The sequence below is a fragment of the Rhipicephalus microplus genome, chromosome X, assembly GCF_043290135.1.
Source record: "Rhipicephalus microplus isolate Deutch F79 chromosome X, USDA_Rmic, whole genome shotgun sequence".
Lineage (NCBI taxonomy): Eukaryota > Metazoa > Arthropoda > Arachnida > Ixodida > Ixodidae > Rhipicephalus > Rhipicephalus microplus.
Genome location: NC_134710.1, coordinates 163,726,990 through 163,749,416, shown reverse-complemented (window position 1 = coordinate 163,749,416; position 22,427 = coordinate 163,726,990). Strand labels below are relative to the sequence as shown.

Sequence of the window (22,427 nt, the reverse complement as noted above, 5' to 3'; positions counted from 1 at the left end):
GAAGCAACATGATCGTGAATGGGAACAGATTTCCCACAGGCACGTCGGTCACACCACCTTGAAGAGTAACTAGAGCGGTTGGGAGCGGTGATAGGTGGCGATGAACGAAAGCAGTAGAAGGAGTGAAGAATGCGGTAGCGTGGAAGGCGGCAGAACACGACACAGGTGTGAAGACAGTAGCGCATGGGAAGATCTCGATGTCGTTACTAATAACCAACTTCGCGTAGGAAGAGAGACCGTCCGCAGGTAGGGCATCACCAAGGGGACAAAAGACGACTTCGGCATGGGCGCAATCAATGACAGCTTGGTGATGGGAGAGAAAATCCCGACCTAAAATGATGTCGCGAGAACAGTGCGGGAGTAATACGAACTGCGCTGTGTAGGGCATTCCTTGAATTACAGGTCTGGCGGTACACGCGGCCACAGGCTGCACAGGCTGTGCAGTGGCAGTATGAATAAACGAACCAAAGTATGGCATCTTCACTTTTCGAATTGAACGGCAAGCTTTTTCGGCGATGACAGAAATGGCGGCCCCTGTATCAATAAGGGCAAGTACAGGTACACCTTCAAGAACAGCATTAATTACATTCGGCGGCAAACGAAGAGGGCTTGTGCTTTGCGCAAAGATGCAGTTCTTGCCTCGGGAACTGCGTCATTTAGTTTTCCGCGTTGATTGCAGAGGAACATTGGCACATCGGGGAGGGCGAGGGACGACGTGGAGAAGGAGATCGGCGATCAGAAGCTGGTCGATGGCTTGGTTGAGGAGGGTGCCATTCGGAGTCTGAAGTGTAGAGAAACGTGTGGTCGTACTCATATAGATGTGGGTTTTCACGTGAGTAGAGTGGTCGGCAGCAGCACAGACATGCGATGTGTCCAGGTAGACCACACGAAAAGCAGATCAGTCGGTTGTTGGCAGAGCGCCATGGATTAGAGACTCGGTGGACTGGAGATCGTGGCGGCTGGGTGGCATAAACAGGAGCAGACAGTGAAGGCGGCGCTCGGAACGTCTGTGGTCGTGATCGTGCTGCTGCTTCGGCGTACGTCAATGGTGCATTGACTGGTGGCACCAGCTGCGGAGGAAGAACCTCAGACACTTGGTCTTGTATAATAGTCTGTAGTGTAGGACTAAGCGGCGCACTACGCTCCGGTAGACCGGAGATGAGCGAGAGTTGGCGGGCAACTTCTTCACGCACAAAATCTTTGATCTGCGAGACGAGGACGAGATCTTGCGAGGGAGTTAAGCCCGACATCGATTCCTGATGTGGGACAGCACAGCGGGTGACGAGACGTTGCCGGCGGAGCTCATCATAGCTTTGGCAAAGCTCGGTACCTTAAGCGACAGTAGCCGAGCTTTTTGAAATTAGCATCTAGAATGAGTCCTCGGCAATACCCTTAAAAATATGCTTGATGCAGTCCGCCTCTGCCATGCTCGCATCGATGCGTTCGCACATGTCAATGACGTCCTCTATGTAACTGGTGTAATTCTCACCAAGCAGTTCAGATCTTGACTGAAGGCGCTGCTCTGCACGAAGTTTGTGGACAGCAGGACAACCAAAGACTTCGCTGAACTTGGTCTTGAATGCTGTCCAGGTTGGAATATCAGTTTCATGGTTCCGAAGCCATAAGTGGGCAATGTCACTAAGGTATATGCCAACGGTGGCCTGTCTCGTGGCTTCGTTCCATTTGTTCAAGACACTCACGAGTTCCTAAGTAGCCAGCCAGTCGTCCATGTCGTGATCGTCAGTGCCGCTGAATATAGGAGGGTCCCGCTGATGGACCGTGCCGGAGCACACAATGGCCTGGGGAGCCATAGATGGAGGACTTGTGGCAGATGCAGTGGTCATGACGGCAGGTCGAGTCCGGCTTGGCAACTCCAGGATTGCGATGAGACCCAGCACCTCCACCAAATATAATAAAGAATTGAGACAGCCACAACTGCTATTTGAGACCAGATAGGAGGGTAGGCCTAGCCAGCGAAAGCAGCAACAACGTCCCAGCAGAGTGCCTCGTGCTTAGCGCTGACGATGTGTTTTCTGAGCTTTTCATGACCCACTACTTCTTCATTACAGTTGTTTGAAATTGGCATACACTATTTACGGTTTGGGTGTGTCATTGTTGCCTCCGTGCAGTTTTGATACAGGCAGGTTCACTACTGCAAAGTGTTGGTTAGGCAACAAAAATAGATTGCTAGAAATGCTTTGAAACATGTGAGAGAAACTGCTGTATGCCTGGAAATGTGAGAATTCAGGTTTAGTGTTGCAATTGGTCTTTGTTTGTTGGTTTGTGACATTTGTTTGAAAAAAAGTTGACTTCTCTGTGCGTGACACTTGGTTTACATAAAGATATTACTTAAGTTCCTCAATGCCAAGAGCACTAGCCATGTGGTTGGTGCATTGGCATTAGCATGATGTGTCAAACAACAAAGGTGAGCTTTTCTGTAATGAGCAACAGGCTACGAGATTAAATAGAGCATGGACTTGTAAATAATACAGGATACAGGCAGGCACAGTGGCACTGCTACTTTTGTCAAGTTCTAAAGGCAATGAGTCTGCCAACTTTGTCTCTACATATCAGGCTCCACAACCAGTACCTTGTAACTGCTTTTTATTCAACTTGCAGAAATGATCACAAAGATGCTTATAAGCCATAAAAGGAAAGAAAACTCGCAATATGTGGCATCAGTGCAAATGAATTACTTCAACTTGAAACTCCACCTAAGAACCCCACAAAAAATACGACCTCATTTTACTGCCTGCAACAAGCACCAGTTGGTGAACTCCACTAAAAGCTCACCTAACATCAGCATATCAAGGTAAATATATAAAACAGGCCTCCAAGACTGGTATTCAATTGTCAAGCATCATGTTCCATGCTATGCTGCACAAAACAGGTTAGTTAGTGCGGCTGGCTGGGTGTCAAATATTGGTAGCATGTCTTTAATGTCACAGACCATCTGATGTGTTTCCCTTTTGGAATGTCTGCTGTGTAACAGTAGCATGTATCATGTGGCTAGATAGAAATGAAGAGAGAGTCAAGTGGAGCATAGAAGTTAACCAACTGACACAGCCAGTACATGCAACAGCTATAGTAAATAAAAAAATGCATGACATTAAGCCACCTTTTCAAACATTGGGCGTAGCCGGAGAGCCACAGTTGTGATGAAACTTCCAACATCATGTTGATCGGCGTGACATAAAAGTGTGGCAAGTCCATTGATAGCCTCCAGCATGATCTTCTGCTCTGTGTCATCTTTGTCATCAAGACCACTGATCATGGCAGACAAGACTGTGCTAGAGTAACGATGAACCTGCACAAAACCCAAAAATAGCATACTGAGGTGCAAGTCACACTGGCTGCAAAAAACAAATTCCCGTGATTATACTAGGATTGCATCTGAAAACCAGTTGCCTACAAAATAAAATCGGCACTAACATAAAGCACTCTGTTCTTGTTTCTAACTGGACTTAAACACTTGAACATAATAATAATGAACTATATTTTACCTTTTACAGCTATATTTGGAGTTTGTGGAGCTCAAAGCTATTATGCTTAAGCGGTAAAGCCAATATATTTGCTTTTCACATGTTTACAGGCATGCATGCACAAGACATCCCATGTGAAACCTAAAATACAATGCAACACCAAGTACCTAATATAGTAACAAGATGGCATATGCTGCGATTCAAATAAAATAAAATCAATTTATTTTGCATAGCCTTTTTACAGCAAGAAGGATATACAGAAGACGAATTATTGTATATAAGCTTAAAGCAAATGTATACACACTACACTCCTTAAGACAAACTCTTTAATGCCACTTATTCAATATGCTAAATCTTCGAATGCACCTGCATCCTTTTTCAGAGGTGCAATGCTGAAAAGCTTGAAATTTCACGAGTGAAGAGCAGTTAAAGGGGGGTTACAACACCATTTGAATGAAGTAAGGAAATGTCCATAATATATTGACAATATTCCATCAATGCAAGCCAAATATCATTTTGTTACACTCCATAAAAAGCCCACAGATTCGTACAAACAGTCATTGTCTTTATGCTGTATATTTTAAGGCTCCCACTTTTACATCCCTTTTAGAAAGTTGCAAACCAGACCTGCACGACACCCTATGGATGCCAGTCATGGAGGCTGTACTGGCAAGCTGTCAAGTGGTTGCTCACATGTTTTACCTTTCTTTTAAGAAATCCAGCCTACTGTTAGGTGCAAACCTTAGAGGGTTACCTTGAGGGCTCCAGAAAAAGAAGAAAAAAATAACAGATGGGGCACTGCTACCAGCACTATTTTGGCTGAAAGGTGTGTTAATGACTGGAAAAAAGTATATATTGTGCTGTTCATATCTACATTACGAATACGGTAGGTTTATCAATAATTTCTGTGAGAACACCAGACTACTGCAGATTTAAGTTGAATATTGTGATTTGTAAAAATATGTCAGAACATTAATTCATAACTCAATCAAGACAAATCAGAAACCACCACTGTCTTCTACTCCATCCAGTGATAGTTCTAGATCAGCAAATTTAAATGAGATGACTGCACATGCAGCAAATTATGTTCCTGTGACGCAGCATCTACTATCAGATGAATACTGTAGGGTTGACAAGATAGAAGCAATAATTGAGAAAATCCTCACGTGCATCTGCAGGTCAGGAGAACACTGTGTTGAATCCCAAAGAACAAGCTTCACAAATGACACATGGCATGAGCTCCAAAACGAAGAAAGCAGACAGCAAATAAATTACTTGTACTGAGGACAAGAAATAGCCAATGCTTAACTGGAATGGCTCTAACTGCATCACAAGAGAAGGGTACAGTTGCTCAGGTTCGATAGTGTTCATGAGTCCAGTTAATTACTTTGCATGGCTCTCCAAATACCAGCCACTACAAGATAACTTTTTCTCGACTTTTCCAGGCACCATAATAAAATTAAACTAGCTTAAACGAATCTCCATATGACGAATTTCTTGATATAACGAAGTTTTTCTATGCCCCACCATTGATCAATAGAAGCACATGTATTTGCGACCTCCATGTAACAAAGTAAATGTGGGAGACAATCTTAATATAACGAATTTTCCCCATGGACGATCTCGGAATTTCGCCCCAGATTCCCCCATTTTCGTAAGAGCATGCATCTTCCGCGGGTGCACCGCTAATGACTAAGCACGAAGCGACCTCCTACGCTCAACCAAGTGACCCTGCGCCGCACGCGTTTCGCCCCCTTTCTAGCAAAAACCAGTCGCAGATCCCCCGCTCCCACTTTCTGACTGCGCTCCCTCAGCACATTCGCATGCTCTGCACATGCTGTTGTCTGGTCGCCCCTCCCCTGTGACTTGCTTCGAAGGTTCAAAAATATTTTAAAAACATTTTTACGGTGTGAATCGCACCAGAACCGAGAGCGCTTCTTTGACAACCCCTGCGGGACTAAGTAAATTAAGTCATCAAAGACGATTTCTTCGAGCGAGTGTTACGTGTGTGTCGATGGTGAACAGCCGCATTTCTATGACATTAAAAGTGAGGTGATGGTGCTAATTCTATATGTATGTCACCGGTAAAACGCGTATTTGCTGCGGAAGTCAAGTCTTCTCGGAGCTCTCGGCAAACCACCCTCGCGCTTATGCGTGCGTTTGTATATAGAGTTCAGATTTTGATTGTTTGGATGCCAAGTTTGTCATGCGGCTTTCAGTTTATTAGGAGGTCAGTGTAAAAAGCCTAAACTTACGTCTGCTCTGTTGAATAACTGGCACCAATGTAATGCGCAGTGCATAGTTTGATTAGAGTTTCCATTTTGCTGAGGTTTTCAATAGATGTTAACAACATCATATCATAAATTCAATGCCACCTTGGATTTTTTTACAGCTCCTTTGAAGCATAATGATGCGCACACAAGAAAGCATTTTATGCCCCCTTCTACGATGCATGTTTCCTGCAGCGCATGTTTCATTTCAAATAATAATAATGCCTGATCACACAGCATGCTCACCGATTTGAATGTCGCTTTGGTTGTTTAGACTGCTCACTTGGCTTTCCTCATACTGTATTATACAATACCCACTAGATTAAGCATGTTTTTGGTTACGCAGAGATTTGCCCCTGAAAACTTCACGTGATATTTTGCGAAACTATCGAAAATTTTATAGCCGCGTTTTTTTTTTTCAGCTCGTTTTTATTGCGGCAGCTGTAAATCTCCTGTGACTCAGGTGCATGCAAGGATATAAAATTTTCCGAGCCAAAACCATATTATCATTAGGAGGCACGCCACGGTGCGAGTTTACAGATTTATTCCGGGCTCCTGGCTTTTTTTTTTTTTACCGTGCACCTAAATCTATTTGAAGTGTAAGGCGCGACGACGATAAAGAAGAGAGAGCGCACACGCACTGAGCGCCACTTCTGTTCACATTGAGCGTCATCCCACCATATGCTTGAAATATTCAAAACTAAGACGCCCTCTCTGCCATTAGTACACCTAAATCTAAACACAGCATCACTACATTTCGCTTCCATAGAAACGCAGCTGGGGTATGCGAAGATCAAAGTCATGACTTTGATCCTACCATCACAACACATTAGCCTGATAAATTATCAAATCTGTTTACACCGAGCGGCAACGAGAAGCCTACAGTTCAGCTGAACAAAACACTTGAAGGGCTCAAGGTATGACAATTCAACTGCAGTGTACTAAGCTAGCAAGCTCTGCCACTGTCGCATAGCAAACGGTTGTTTCGGAAAGCCAGTGCCCAATCTCTAAATGTACAGCAGTTCTCTATTTTTTGCTGCACCTTCAGTTTACAAACGCACTTCTTTTTCATATGAGTCCGGCCATCACATTTCTCCCCGTTAATAGTTGGTAATACTGTACTCGACCAAAAATTCTTTAAAGTGACAAGACTATAGAATCCACTCTTGACGTCCTTGCTTCTCATGCTGCTCGCATTGAAAATGATGAAAATCGACAGGCAGTTTTCAACTCTTAGTCATTCTTAAACTTTTGTAGCAGCTCACAATGCAGCAGGAATGTGTTTCTGCTTTCCAGAATGACGAAGCAGCGGCGCCCATAGCATGCAAAATGCGAGGAAAAAGCCCCAAGAAACACATTTTATGCACGCAATGGGAAAACCAAGCAAGCATGACCCGTCCGAGCGACTGCGGCGAACAACGCTGCGCAAACTTGAGCCTAGAGTAATTGTATATGCTATCTACGATAGCATATACATGTACAGTTACTCTACTGAGACTGGGTCTGTGCCCGACGAGCTGGCGTTGCCGCTGTTCTTGCCGCCGCGGGCGCATGCGCAGATGTGCCTCCCCCCTCCCCCCATCCAAACAAAAGAAGACAACTACATTTGCGTTGGCAGTGCCACGCTTTTAGTTAGCCTGATATATGCAGGGCCGCGCTGCACATATGGAAGGCGCTTTGCCAAATAGTTTTCTGCATTATCTCTGTGTTGTTCGCTCTCCATTTTTGACATCGTGCGCACATGCATGGTTTGATTGCGCGCATGGTGTGGCCCCCAACCACGTTCAGCTTTGCTTGTTTATTTTTAGATGCGCACAACCGTGTCACAACCGAGTTGATGTCAGATTCGGCGCTGATGGAAACTCTCCGAGACCACGGCGACGATGAATCTTCGGAGGTCAAGTCGTCACACGCTTTCGTCTTGCGCCGTGCCGCGAGTTCACTGGCTTGTAGCTTTCGCGATTAGCCGATTAGTTCTGGCAACGACACGACGGAACGTTGAATGCAATACAAAGAAAGTGATATCAAAAAAATTGCAGTGTTATACTTAGTAAGGCTGGCAGCCAACTCTTTTGGATCCAATATTGCGGGACACCTACAAAACGCTGGCGTGAGCAAATACGACCGCTCCAGGAAGAAGTGCTCTTCATGTAATATAAGAAACACAATCATGGTGATAAAAAAAAAATCAATTGGCTCTCTTCATATCAGGGTGAGGCTGACAGCACATTCACTATAGGCCATAATGAAGGTATTCTTGACAGCGTACCTTTTTTAAAGATCAAAAATGATTTCTTAAGAGAGTTGCACCTCATAGAAAGAGACGCAAACTGTGAACAGTTTGTCTGATAAGTGTATTCTTGTCATCCCTGTCCATTTTGTAGCATCGCCTGCTAGGTGTAGCCCTGCACTTATTGCACTGAACCTGTCCCACTTGCATATCATCTACATGCCTACTCTCCACCCAGCTACCCATTCCAACCACTTTGAAGGTTATCTTTACCCCCTTGTTCTGTTGGCCTTCTCTGCATGCCTTATGGCATCCTGCAAGTGCCTTGCTCCACTTTCTTAAACAGTGGCGTGATGTGTATGACTTCATAAAAAAGCTCTAGGGTGATGCTCTCTTTAGTTTAACAAAATTTATTTTCTTTGTTTTTGTAAAATTTTTACTTGTTTCTTTCTCAGTATTTTGCTATGCTTATGATCATTTTGATTAGACACTGTTCTCAGCACCCCTAGAAATTCAAATAAAATAGTCTGGAAATGAGAAAAAAATCCTTCTAAACATTTTTGTTTAAATCTTCAAAGTATTTTCTGTGGGAAGGGGGGGGGGGGGGGTGACTGATATTTGTTATCAGTCCCTTTTGTGTCCCTTCATGCTTACCTTAAGGGAACTTTATGATAGCAGATTATTTTTGAGTAAGTATAGTTAATAAAGAGGTCCTCTAACACCTGAGCAAAAATCAAACTAGTAAACTATAAACACAACATTTAAGCATGTCTCCATAGGCGTGTGCACAAGGGGTTTGTAGGGGAGGTGGCTGGCCCCCCTAGTCATTTGGGGGGGGGGGGGTGCACATGAAGTCTCATACGTTGACTTATAATAGGGGAAGGGGGGGCACTGCAATGAACCTTCACCACCCTTAAAGCGGAACTCTGTGAAAGTCTGTAGAAGTCCAATAAACTAGAAGGGAGTAGTGTGCTTTCTGCCTTATGCATGTGGTGCTCTGAAGCTGCTAGGGGCACTGCTGCAGTTTCCTCTTGAAGTGTCGCGCACTCCGTTACTCCTGCCGCTGCCGCTCTCTTGCAGAGCACATGCTAGACAAGGCTGTAAGTCAACTGGTTTTTGTTGTTATTGAGGGGTCTTGTGGATTGCATCAACTGCCACGATATTCATTTTCTGCTAACGTGCTCATGCTCAGGCATGCGAAGTGATTATCCCTACTGAGCAGAAAAATCACCGTTTCGCATCGCAGTGCCGGACTGGTTAGAGACGTGTGAAAGACGTGCTAAAAGCGTCCCTTTTCAATATCTTTCAAGATGAATAAAGGAGGAAACGGTGGAAGAGGAATGGCATTTTGAGCTGCATTTTGTAATCCGGGACTACAAAAGTGATGGCAAAACTGGTATGTATTCCTTGCAGAAGGACAACGCTGCCAGAAGATCGAAGCTCTTCCAACAATCCTTTCACATCTCCCCGTGCACTTCATCACAATAACTGTCAAACACAGGATCAAAAGAAAGCGTCAAGATGACAAAGAACCAGCAGCAACAGAAGTCGAACCGCGACAGATGCGCTGTCCACCGAAAATTACCTGAATGGCCAATCGCCACCAAATCAATGAGATACATATTGCACTAGCGAAGAAGGACAAGGAGCAGCCAGGTCAGATGAGGTGCGGGATTATTTGAACTTTTTATTGTACTTCAATACACTTTCCGAGTGCTGGATAAAGCACTGTTTCCCTGAATAGGTGCATGCTTCATTGCACTTAGACACTATGCGAAGAAGCAACAGTGGACCAGGAAAAGTTGTCATGTTTGTTTGCAACAGGCCTCATAGTGCCCACTCCGAAATGTGTATGTGAGGAAGACTTGCTGAACAATATCGTTTGTGTTCACAGAGAGAAGCAGAAAGCCTCCTACAAAAATTGAAGGTAAATATGTTATGTAAACGTGTTGAGTAGTAATGTTATGTATGGCCGCACATATTTAAACACATAAGTTTATAATATTTCTCGATTCTCAACAGTTCTAGAGTGAATTATTACAGTTGGTGGATATGTGATTTTTATGAAAGTGCTTTCCTTAGTAAATTGCACCTAGAAGTCAAACCTGAAAATAAAATATATTTACATAAGACCATTCACCTGCCCACAAAAAAACTGTGCTCGAATTTTCATATAAAAATCTGGAGTTGTGCTTGTTTGAAATTTCAAGGTAGTATTTCCCGACAAATGAAACAGATGTTAGGATAAATTTTATTGTTTTCCTAACAACATACATGTTCACGTGCATGTAAAATATTTTATTACGCGGTAAGAGCACTGCTTTTCACGACTTTACTTTAGCTTGGGCTATGGTCACCGCCACACCCTGGTAGGCATTGAGCCTGCATTCAAGGCGCGTACAACATTAAAAAATGCCCAATAGAATTATGCATAAGCTGGTGCAAACATGGCGCTCTTCTGAATGATAACCTTATTACTTTGGCGATGAGCCATCACCTAATTGCGGCTTTCGGGGAGACAGTCGACACCTTTCGATACAGCACTGCAATGATAGCGGCAGCATTCTTAACGAGAAATTTGAATGGACATAATTCTAACCATATAGATAGTAGGAACTGCTTTATTATAACACAGTACGCTGAAATAACCCGCAACGCCCGCTTAGCATAGGCACAAAACTTTAAAAACTACATTGCCTTTCAAAAAGAAATGTTTGTGGTGCCATCACTTGCAAGCATCATGAGGTGCCTCAGGCGGCGCATGTGTCTGAGCCCACTACCCCAATTCTAATACACTGTACTGTAAGTGTGTGCACGATGCTACCAAAAATTTGTCAAAAAATCCCCTCTATGGGCAAACAATGCAACAGAATCAAAAATGCCCATTCGTAAAATCAAATTTTAAAGGAGCCCTGCAGCACTTTTTTAGCATAGCCAGAAAAAGCTGCCGATTGGTAGTCCCGACTCCCGAGAACACGCAAGCCAAAAATTATAGTGCAGCCCGCAGCCTGGAATCCACAATTATTATCAAAGTAAGCTAGAAACCACTCCCCTTTTTTTTTCCACAAATGATGCCACACACCCACATCACCGTGCTACATATACTCAAACTCACGGCCATTGGCTTATTTGAGCATCACGAGCTGCACGATTGCCGTAGTCACCACGTGAGGCCGCCACATGGGCTCATGCAATAACACTGAAAATAAGTTGCATGTTCAAAGGAAAAAAAAATGTGCACAAGGTCTTGACGAGCATGTGACGTAACTTCGTTCTCCCATGCCATCCCTCCCTTCTTAGCTTCTAGCATGCTCATCAGAATGAGAAAAGAGAAAGCAGTTACAGCATGTAACAAATCTCCAACTCCACTAGTACTTGACAGACTACCGTAATTACTCGAATCTAACGCGCACCTTTTTTCCGGTTAAGCGAGTTCATAAATCGCATGCGCGTTAGAATCGAGTACGAACAAAAAAATTACGGTCAATCTATTGCCATCGGCAAATCCAAAATGGCCGCCCCCTACGTGCGTCGGCATGGCGCGTCGGCCATTTCTGCCTGTGTGTTTCCCATGTGCGGCACTTCGTACGTGTGCTGAGGAGTTCGTCATCTAGTAGTGCATTAGCATCGACGGTGTGGAAGGGCCGACTCCAAAAACTTGAGTGCACCACGATGCCGCTTTTAAAAGAAAAGTCATCACGTGTGCAGAAACGGACGGAAATCGGGCCACATCGCGGTCGTTCGGAGTTCCCGAAACGTGCGTGCGGGACCGGCGGAAACAAAAGCAGAAGATTGTCAACAGCAAAGCTTCACGCAAAGGCTTCAGTGGACCACAGCAGGGTCGGTTTCCGCAAATTAAAGAGCTGCTCAGCGAGTATATGCTTGAGCAGCGAGGGGCACAGCGGCCCGTGACGACAGAACTGCTCCAAGTGCGGGCTATGCAATTAGTCTTAGAAAACGGTCTAATGCGGAGCCAGTTTAAAGCGAGCAGGTGCTGGCTAACTAACTTTATGAAGAGGAAAGGCTTTTCTCTCCGAAGGGGAACATGCATATGCGAAAAGTTTTGCGGAAAAGTACGATGAAAAGCTTCACAGTTTTCAGAGGTTCGTCCTAAACTTGCGGCGCAACAACGGCTACCTGCTTGGGCAAATCGGGAATGCCGATCAGACGCCTCTTTACTTCGACATGCCTGGCACCACAACCGTCGAGAAGAAGGGGGCGAAGCAAGTTCGCGTGCTGACATCGGTCCACGGTAAAACTACAGTGACGGCAATGCTCTGTTACTCGTCAGATGGGCACAAGCTTCGCCCGTACCTCATATTTAAATAGAAGACGCTCCCGAAAGGAGTCGTTTTTTCGAGTGGTGTGATCGTGCGGGCCAGCAAGAAAAATGGGTGCGCGTTGCAATTGATGTCTAGCGTTTTTTTTTTTTTTTTCGTGGTGGAAATCGGGTGCACGTTACAATCAAGGGCGCGGTAGAATCGAGTAAATACGGTAACACTTTTTTGTGGTGGTCAACGTTTTAAAGCAATGAACTCCTTCAGTGAAGCAATCTGATGGTTTCTTGAAGATGTGTTGCTGGGCCCCTTTCAATTAGCGGACAATACATTAAACAACATGACTACATATGCATAAGACATTAGCGTACACTTTTTCATCTCACTGACTTCACATGCATACCCACACGCACAAAAAAATTGGGGTAATTTATTACAAAAAAAAAAGAAACTTCAAAGAACCCATGAAACAGCCTATTCTGGCAAATTTCAAATTTTGGATTCTATAAATGAATAAACTACACAAAAACAACAATGCTATTAACAACAAAAATGTGCTAGACTAGCAATGTTCCAGCCTAAAAATGTGCTACCATATAGCTTTTCTATAGCACCATGCATTACTCAGCATACATGCCATAATAACACAAACAAAAAGGCAAGCAAACCAACAAACAGACAACATTTTGATAAAACAGCATATGAATTATCCCAAAATTGTCATCATGGAGGAAAATGAATATGAACGCCTCAAAGGCAAGGGACAATATTTGGTATGACTATTGAGAGAAATGTAGAGACAAGTACTCCAGCTAACATGAACACAACCATTATTAGGAATACAAGGTAAGCTCTTAACATACTAGGCACAAAGTGCACTGGATATGGATTTGAAAAGGTAGTATACAGCGTAACACTTTGTAAACAGAGTGGAAGATGAGCAAGCACTATGAGAGAGTAAGAGTATGTTGTTTTAATAATAAATTTTAAGTGTAGAATAGCAAAAACAGTGCTGAATATTAGTGAGTACTAGAACGTGTAAAGCATTCAATGCTTGCAGCTGCTGTCACAACACAAAGCAAAATACAGCCATAATGCGCAGGGTGGCAAGCGTGCTACAGGTGAAACAGGGCTGCTTAGCCGTAAGCACCGCAAAACAACTTACCCCTACTGTCCGCAGTTCCCCTAATCCATGCTTCCAGGTTAAAATGCCATGAGCAGAAAAAATAAATGAGCACATGATAAAATTAAGGGTTAGAGATCACATACAAAAATCCAGAATAATGGCTACCGCAAGCCTGCATTTGCCCAGAGCTATTCACATGCCTCCGTCACCTCACACGCTCTCGTCCCCTCCTTCAAGCCGGCCTTCACTACAGCGACACAGCCAGTTACAACCACTGGATACATAACACATTCCACAAGACACTACTTCACTTCATACACAACACCGGCCTAACGGCGCACGTTTAACGAACATACTCGCAAAATATTATGCCTGGCAAGTCTTTGTTGCAATTAAGAAAAAAGAAAAGCTGCCAACGATGTTCGACCAGGGCAAGACACGGAAATTGCCGCAGCATGGGCAGCTCTCAAGGATGTCGGCATTGTACTCGAGAGCATTGTCCTGAGCGATTACGCTGATGCCAAAGCGAACGCGATCGTGTAAGAGGAGCTGAGTGATGCCGAGATCCTCAGGAATGCTCGCATGGCTACTGCCACTGCCGATTCATCAGACAATGACGAAGCCGCGCAAGGTTCTTCCAGAAATCCTGACACCACTGACCACATCACAGGTCATGGACTCCTTGGACAACCTGCATTGTTTCCTTAGTGCACAGCAGCTCCTCACAGAATGTGAGCAGCGCATTCTGTCGTTGCTCGTGCGAAAGCGCGAGCAGTCAAATATAGGTGATTTTTTTAATTTCTGGAAATAAACTGCTCCCTTAAGTGTCATGAATATCTTTTTTACTTTTACCACGTTTTCCACGATTATGAAATTTTCGCTACAACGAAATTTTTCTTGATCCCCGTGAATTTTGTCGTGGTAAAGTTTGACTGCATATTTGTCCAAATATGCACCTATTTAACTGAGCATTCACCGGTGACGAACTATAGAAAATGATATATATATATATATATATATATATACACATTATTTGAGTAGTAAGTGCTTGGAATAAGACAAGTATTCTAATGGTATTAGAAATCTGAACATTCACACACTCCTACTGCAAATTGTTTGATTAGCAGCTACCTTGCTTAAAATATTATGTGACACAATGTAAAGAACATAACAGAATGAAGTCATGCTTTATGAATGTTTTTAGACAGACTAGTACAAAGAGATCAAGTTGCAGGAACTGAAAACAATGTGAAGAAATGTCTGAGATAAAGCGAGAACAACAGTAAGCATTTAACAAGCATCAGAGCCATATCACATTCAGCATTACTGATGAAGTCAGACCCAACTCCAATGAACCTCTTAAAAAGAAATTATACCTTATATTTAACTATTGATGAACACTGTTGGGTTACAATGACAACATACACCAAGAACTATAGTTAGATACATTGAATATACATATATAACACTGACTCAATATACTGAACTACTTCAAGCATTGTAAAAATGTCCAAAAAGCTGACTTTCCATTGAGAGGCAGAGAAAGCTGTGAACAAATCCTAGAAAGAGTAGCTTAACAACCTAGCAGAGCAAGTGCATGTTCATGCAACAATCTACCACATGTGCACTATGCTGGTCGAGCCACTGGCACACCTCTAGAAAAAAATTATTCTGACCTGCCAGCAGCTACTCAAAGAGTCTGGTACACATGAACTTCTGCCTTTGAATTCATGGCTTTCATAGCAGCTTCAGAGCTGTCAATCACAGCAAGTAGCGAAAAGCAATGTTTGTTACCTGTCTTTATCTTAATCAGTATCATATGGTGCCTGGTAATTCTTTCTTGTATCATTTCATGCCATGCTTCAGTGACTCCCAATATAAAGCACTGTAGTTTGTTTGCTCTTTGCTGTGAAGCTGGCAATCACCAATTAAGTTGAGTGTGGTGAGAAGTCGGGCGTAATTATGGCATATAAAATGCACATAGCCTTGAAGAATGAGGCAAAAATAACAAGGCCAATGTGGACAAAGACCTCAATCAAGGTCTTGCATATGACACACAGTATGCAAGGCTTTGAATGAAAATGCGAGGAAAGTGGTTTGTTTACATTAGATTACACAACATCTCGAAGTATGTCATTATGATGGAGCAAAAATCCAAGTACACTCCTCCTGGTTTGACACGACACTGAAACTTTCAGTATAAAAACTGACACGTATATGGGATCACTTGAGATCACTTCGTCATGTTTCTATGAAACTGGCCATTAAAAAGACATTAAAGGCAACTATTAAGTCGACGCTGATTATTGAAATAACGGTCCAGAAATCTTGTAGGGTTACTTTTGTGCCAAAGAAGGGCTTATTTTGAAATAAAATCATGTTTTAGTGGTCCGCATTGGGTTAGCGCACATCAAATTACGTGCCTCAAGAAGCGCATCGTCTCACGTAACTGTTGCCACGGAGCCCTGCAAGGGGACGTGGCAGAGCTTGATAAAAGAGTCTGCACAACGCCAGTCGTACGCCGCTGCTATAACCTAATATGGTATACCAAGGTTGGATGACCACACACGGTTAACCCTTGCTGCCAGGAAAATTAGAAGTGACTAGAATAGAGGAGGAAAGATGTGAAGTGAGCGGAAAAGACGAAGGTGCAGGTTAAGCAAGAGATGGGAAAAGGCGACTGCTGATTTCCTCCCGGTGGGTCAGGCCAGGGTTGCCGTCTACGTGAAGCCGCAGCCAAAGGGGTATGTTGCCTCTGCCGGGGGGCCTTAAAGGTCCAATCACCTGGCGTTTGCTCAATCCCCAGGATCCTCTTTTCCCTAAACATGGCAAAGCCACGCACGGCTAGGTGCAGGAGGGAGTCGAAACCCCCCCGTTAGCTCGGGTTCGCGGTGTCGCTGCACACAAAACGCCTGTGCAAGCGACACCCCTGTGGGGAAAGGTAAGGGTGGCACGGCCAAAAATGTCTTAGTTGAAATTATTTCGATATGACATGAACCCAAGACAGTGCAAACGGAAGTATGTGCGTTACTTAGAACCAAATTGTCGCATTTCAATACAGTCGAGCCCGCTTATAACGAACCTGAGCGTCACGCAGCATCCATTCGCTGTATCCCGAAGTTCGTAGTAAATGAAACACAGTTTTTAAAAAAGTGTGCGTGTGAAAACACAAACTTTTTATGCCCCCAAAAGTCCCTGATGCACGTGTTTTGAATAGCAGAAGTGATAAGGGCGATCTCAAGTTAATTTAAAACAGCAGGGCTCGCCGAGGCCTGTGGCATAAGCTGCATGAGGCATTGACTCCAAAGTTTCGTCGTTCTCGCAATCCGATTCCTTCAAATCACTCTCGTCAAGTACTTCATTCATAATGCCCGAATCCGTGCACGGTTCCGCAGTGTCGGCATCATCATTGGCCATAATTAAACCATCGCAACAGATGTCCCACCCGCTCTCCCAGGTCGGAGTCGGTGACGCGCTGCCACAAATCGCCGCCGCAGTGGTCCTGTTCGGAAGCTTCAGGCTCAGCATCGGGCCCGACCTCGACGAAGTCGGCCTCGCGAAAACAGTTTTGTGCGCATGTAGCCGCAACGCGGCATCTGACCCGCAGTTACGCTCAAGCGAAGCGGTCACACTTTCGACGTTTTGTTGAGCAGCAGGAAAAAGCGTGTTAGTCCTCCCGTCTGCCATCATGACCACACGCACACCAAGAGTGAGCAAGACGCGGACACGCGACACACATGCCAGAACGCGTGGAACAGTTCTGGGTCCGTTTCCAGTCAGACAGAAAAGGAAACTAATTCGAGCCAGCGTAGCTGGTGTCGTGGAGCGATGGAGACGGGCGAAGGGGTTGTGAACAAGAGAGGAGAGCAGATTTGCGAGAGAAGGGCAAGGAGTTGCGATAAAGAGAGGGGAGGATGCGGCAGGAGGGCAACCTTGAAAACCAAAACACACGGGAAGGAGGTAGGTTGGGTAGCTTGCTTGAAAGGTCCACGAAACTCGCACGTAAAAAAACTTGAAAGAGTGCCTGAGCACGCAGAAGTCAAAGCACGGCCGCCTGGATCGGTGCGCACGGCGGTGTTCGAAGAATCGGCGGCCGTGGCCCAAAAATAGTTTTGTTGCGCCGGCGGCTTTGCGCGGCCTCACAAACTTCCATATTTCGCGATTTTTTCTGCGCAAATTAACAGACCTTTTCACGCTTCCGCACGCGCGCGGGAGGCGTGCCGAGTTGAGTGTGAGTGAGCGAGAACAAGTCCTAAACACGAAACGAATCACAAATTATCAGAATCGGTGGGGTAGCGTACGTGCGTGCACTAGACGCAGACTATCAAATACAGTCAGTGGCCAAGGATGTTGGCAAATGGTATGGTCACTCCAGGCCGGCGATGCCAACAACATAACCAGTGATCAAAAACAGGGTAGATGGCCGACCGGTCTTCCAAAGATCGGTGGCAGTGTGAAAACACGGGCCTCGTCTTGTGATGCGGGGTGCTCAGGGTAGCGGGGGGACAAAGAACGGAGGGGTGCGTAACAAAAAGCAGTCGGGGCATGGAGGAAAGAAACAGCTTTCCTTCCTCTATAGGTCGGGGAGAGCGGCAACTAGAGGGTCACGGAGGCAGGGTCGGCATTTAACAATAAGAATGTATGGGCACCTTGCTGATGCCTGATCAATGGTTGAAATTGGTTTCCCGGGAAGTCGGCAGACTGCTGACTCTGTTCGCTGTAACCGAGCAGCGGCGCTCGGAGACGTTTGTTGTAAGTGCGATTTTGTGCCATTGAAGCAATGTATATTTTCACGGTCACACGGATATTGTTCGTTTTAAGCGAAAGTTCGTTTTAAGTGGGGCCGTTACATGTGGGCTCGACTGTACTTCACTGTACCTTATTTATGCCTTCAGCCAAAAGGATTTATTAAGTTCAAAGCGAGCTGCCAGAAATTTAGGAAGCCAACAAAGGGGTCCAGAACCACCCCTCAGGCTTGGTGAAAAACACATTCTAGGAATCGCAAACACTGCTGTGAACAGTTAAAGGCGAGCTGCAATAAAATCGTGCACACCTCAAAAAGCCAATTTATAGGCAGTCTAGCTGGAGACAATGCTACCTGCCATATTTCACCTTCGAAATGCAAAGGGTTACTTAGGGAAAAAAACTTGCCAATACAATTTTGTTACTGAAACTAGAAAAAATGACACTATTGCAGCTGAGCAGAAGTGACGTAAATAGTAGCTCGACAGGCCGACCGATGCACGCGAATAGCCTACTCTGTGCTACGAAATATGCACTTCGCGGCCACTTTCCAGTGTTTTCCTTTAGATGGTTAAATAAAAACAAACTATGTCAACATGCACCATAAAGAATGCATGATCATAAAAGCTCGTTAAAGCATATGTCGGTGCGAGCGTAGAGACATCACAGCTGATAAGCACACTGTGAGCAAAGGTCACCAAACTGCCCGCGCCAACCGAAGTCGCTTCCTGCGAAACCCTCTTTTTTTTTTTAGCCTACTTTTTTTTTTCTTCACTTGAACTGTCCCTTCATTCGCCGTTCCCTTGTGCCCCTGTGAGTGTATCGGTTGAAGTGTCCTTACATGAGAGACAATTATTATGCATTCCACACCCCTTTTCCTACCTTGCCACCTTTTTCTAAAAAATCACTCCCCCCCCCCCCCCCCCAAAAGAATAAAAAAATGGCCCAACCTCGTGCATGCGATTTTCGAGCGACGACGGCAAGATTTGCAGTCGCGAAGGGTCACTCGTCCCTACCACGTCGCAGGTTTCTGGAAAACCAAGAAAAAAATCGCTTGTCGCCCAGAGAAGATTGTGACCATTTCCGCAACATGGTAGCCCCCCCGATTTTCTCGCTTCACTTGTTATCCATGCGTAGAGGCACTTCTCATATAAAAGCAAGGCGGCGGCCGTATTTTATCGTTAATCTTGTCATCAATGCTTTGTTTTGATTCATCTGGGGTAGCTTGCTGCAATGTTGGTACTTGCTATCACGACCTCAACCTGCTTGCTAAAATGTTAACAGCATCGTCGTGCGAGGTTGCCACGAAGTTAGCTAAGTGCGTCGTAGCATCGTAGCGCATGCTTTTGGGCGCCCCTCGAGATCACAGCAGATACCACTGTTGTGGTTAAGCGATTGCGAAAAAAAGATAGCCGCAAAATGTTTTTATGGTGTCCGTGGGCAGCCCTGGGAGAGCTTGCAGAAGACAGCGCCATCAACCACCAAAGATGTTATAGTGTCACAAAGAAGCTGTTTCCAAACATTGATTGATTTGTGGGGTTTAACGTCCCAAAACCAAGCTATGATTATGAGAGACGCCGTAGTGGAGGGCTCCGGAAATTTCGACCACCTGGGGTTCTTTAACAAGCACCCAAATATGAGCACACAGTCCTACAACATTTCCGCCTCCATCGGAAATGCAGCCACCGTAGCAGGGATTCGATCCCGCGACCTGCGGGTTAGCAGCCGAGTACCTTAGCCACTAGACCACCGCGGCGGGGAGCTGTTTCCAAACAGTGTACGCATATGTAAATTTTGAAAAACTAAGCGACTAAACTTTTTTTGCATTACAGCATTTTTCGCTCCTCCTGAAAAAGTTTTCATAAAATTTACCTCACGTAATAAACGCACCCCCTATATTTGCTTCGATATTTTTAGAAAAAAAGTGCATTCATTACGCGAGTAAATGCGGTACATTCCAGCAACCTATGGCGCCGCATTTTGTACTACTTAAGAGTTACCTTTTTCGAATTATCCGCTCGTAGAGGGGCGTCACAAAAAAAGGAAGGGATGCGGCAGATGAGTGGCAAAGAGCTGCAATTGATGTCATTTTCATTGGCGTTTGATTTGCTCGGGCCCACCACTAAAGCTTCGCCTTGTCTACTAGCTAACAAAGGAGCAATTATAAATGAAATACCCGAGTACAAGTTTCTTCACTGTCATTATCACTGCTAAACCAATATATACTATATATTTTCCAAGCCAATTCAGCCCTAGTCAAATTTCGTTGCACTTAGCCTTTCAGCAAAATGCTGTAGCTATGTGCAGCATATAGGGTTTTCAAGTGAAGCATGAAGTTGCCACTTTTTTTAAGTGCCCTCTTTTTATAAAGAGATTTGTCTGCACCTACTTCAATGCATGGTGGGGTAACTGTACGTCTTCAAACAGTAGATTACTTTTATTGAGCGATAGCTTACAAATTAAGCGCAGTGTTTGGATCAGATGCGCATCTCGCCACAGTGCGTCACCACTTGCTCGTGCCATACTATGTAGTGTGCTGAAATTTCACAGTAGCAACACTAGTGTGCACAATGATCACAACAGAAGGAGAGAGTGATAGCCCTTCATGACAAGTGCTCAAGGTCATGACGTGTCCTGGCGTAGCTTCTTTCTCCCATGCTATCTCTCCCTGTGTAGCTTCCAGTGGGCTCATTGGGACGAGAGAAGAGAACAAGTGTTGAGAGCATGTGGCAAATCCCTGTAACTCTGCTAGTTCTTGAAGAAGCCAAGAAATTCATGCGGCAATCGATTTGTGAGTTAATAGACTCCAATACTGAGGTCATTCAACGATTATTTTAAAAATGGAGCAGGACCCATTTAGTAAATCAAAAGTTGACAATATTGTGACTATCCACCATGCTGCTGCAACCTCAAAATAATTTGAAAACATGACTGTCACAGATACTGTAGACCTGAAGTAAAGTCCAAAGGGGGAGAAAAACAATGGGGGTCCTTTGCCCACCTCATTGAAGGTGATTGACACACTTGCCCTAGCCAAGAGCTTTTGCATAAATGTGGACAGTTGTCATCTTAGCTGCTCACTCTCCTTGGACAATGTGCAGAAGTCTGTGCCATGCAAGTTAGCATTTTCACAAGCAGTTATGATGTTAAAGCAAAAGTAAGCCCTTTCTTCAATAGAGTTCTCTTACAGAGAGTACGTGCTTTAATATTGTCCGGATGTCAGGAAAATTATATAGAATGATGCCCCGTATCAAACAGTTGGGTATTTCTTTACAAGCTCAATAGAACTACACATGATTATATATACCACACTAGAATAATAAAGGCAGGGTTCGTACAGGCTCACAAAGCGAAAATTCAAGAATATTCAAGGACTTTTCAGGACCTGTTGCAAGTTTTTCAACGACTCAAACCAGCATGCTAAGTTTGAATTTTTCACTTTAAAACTTTCAAAAATTACCAATTTTATTGTACTTACAATATATGGCTATCGCATTTATAAAAAAAAGAGTGTAGTTTTTATAACTTCTCACACCGTCTCCATTGGACAGGGCACGATGTCATGCCAGAAAGTTACGCACTGATGGGCTTCAACGTGCATGTGTAGTCAGGCCTTAAAGGGGTCGTGCCACAATATTTGTGGCTTTCACGCTCTTTGCTACAAGCTTTAATTATAGCTCCAATAAGCACACTACACGCACCAAGATTCATTTGTTCTTGCTATACAATTTGTCGCCTTTTTGATAGGAAGTTTTCAGTTCCTGTTTGTGGGGACCGAGTTGTGCAGGCACATAGCAGTGTAGCTGGCTTACCATAATTACTCGAATCTAACGCGCACCTTTTTTCCGGTTAAGCGAGTTCATAAATCGCACGCGCGTTAGAATCGAGTACGAAAAAAAAATACGTTCAATCTATTGCCATCGGCAAATCCAAAATGGCCGCCCCCTACGTGCGTCGGCATGGCGCGTCAGCCATTTCTGCCTATGTGTTTCCCATGTGCGGCACTTCGTACGTGTGCTGAGGAGTTCGTCATCTAGTAGTGCATTAGCATCGACGGCGTGGAAGGGCCGACTCCAAAAACTCGAGTGCACCACGATGCCGCTTTTAAAAAAAAAGCCATCATCGCGTGTGCGGAAACAGACAGAAATCGGGCCGCATCGCGGTCGTTCGGAGTTCCCGAAACGTGCGTGCGGGACCGGCGGAAACAAAAGCAGAAGATTGTCGACAGCAAAGCTTCACGCAAAGGCTTCAGTGGACCACAGCAGGGTCGGTTTCCGCAAATTAAAGAGCTGCTCGGCG

The 22,427-nt window shown here is 44.6% G+C and overlaps 1 protein-coding gene across 2 annotated transcripts in view; it reads right to left on the bottom strand.

Moving 5' to 3' along the window:
• The window catches only part of c11.1 (maestro heat like repeat family protein c11.1), a 235,084-nt gene that overhangs the window by 44,510 nt on the left and 168,147 nt on the right, over window positions 1-22,427 (bottom strand). Inside the window, exon 32 of one of the 2 annotated variants that reach the window (XM_037428500.2) lies at window positions 3,119-3,307. In XM_037428500.2, coding sequence (XP_037284397.2) covers window positions 3,119-3,307 — 189 coding nt within the window. Of the gene's footprint in view, window positions 1-3,118; window positions 3,308-13,258; window positions 13,455-22,427 lie in introns of those variants that run through there. The other variant, XM_075878112.1, reaches the window with a different exon arrangement.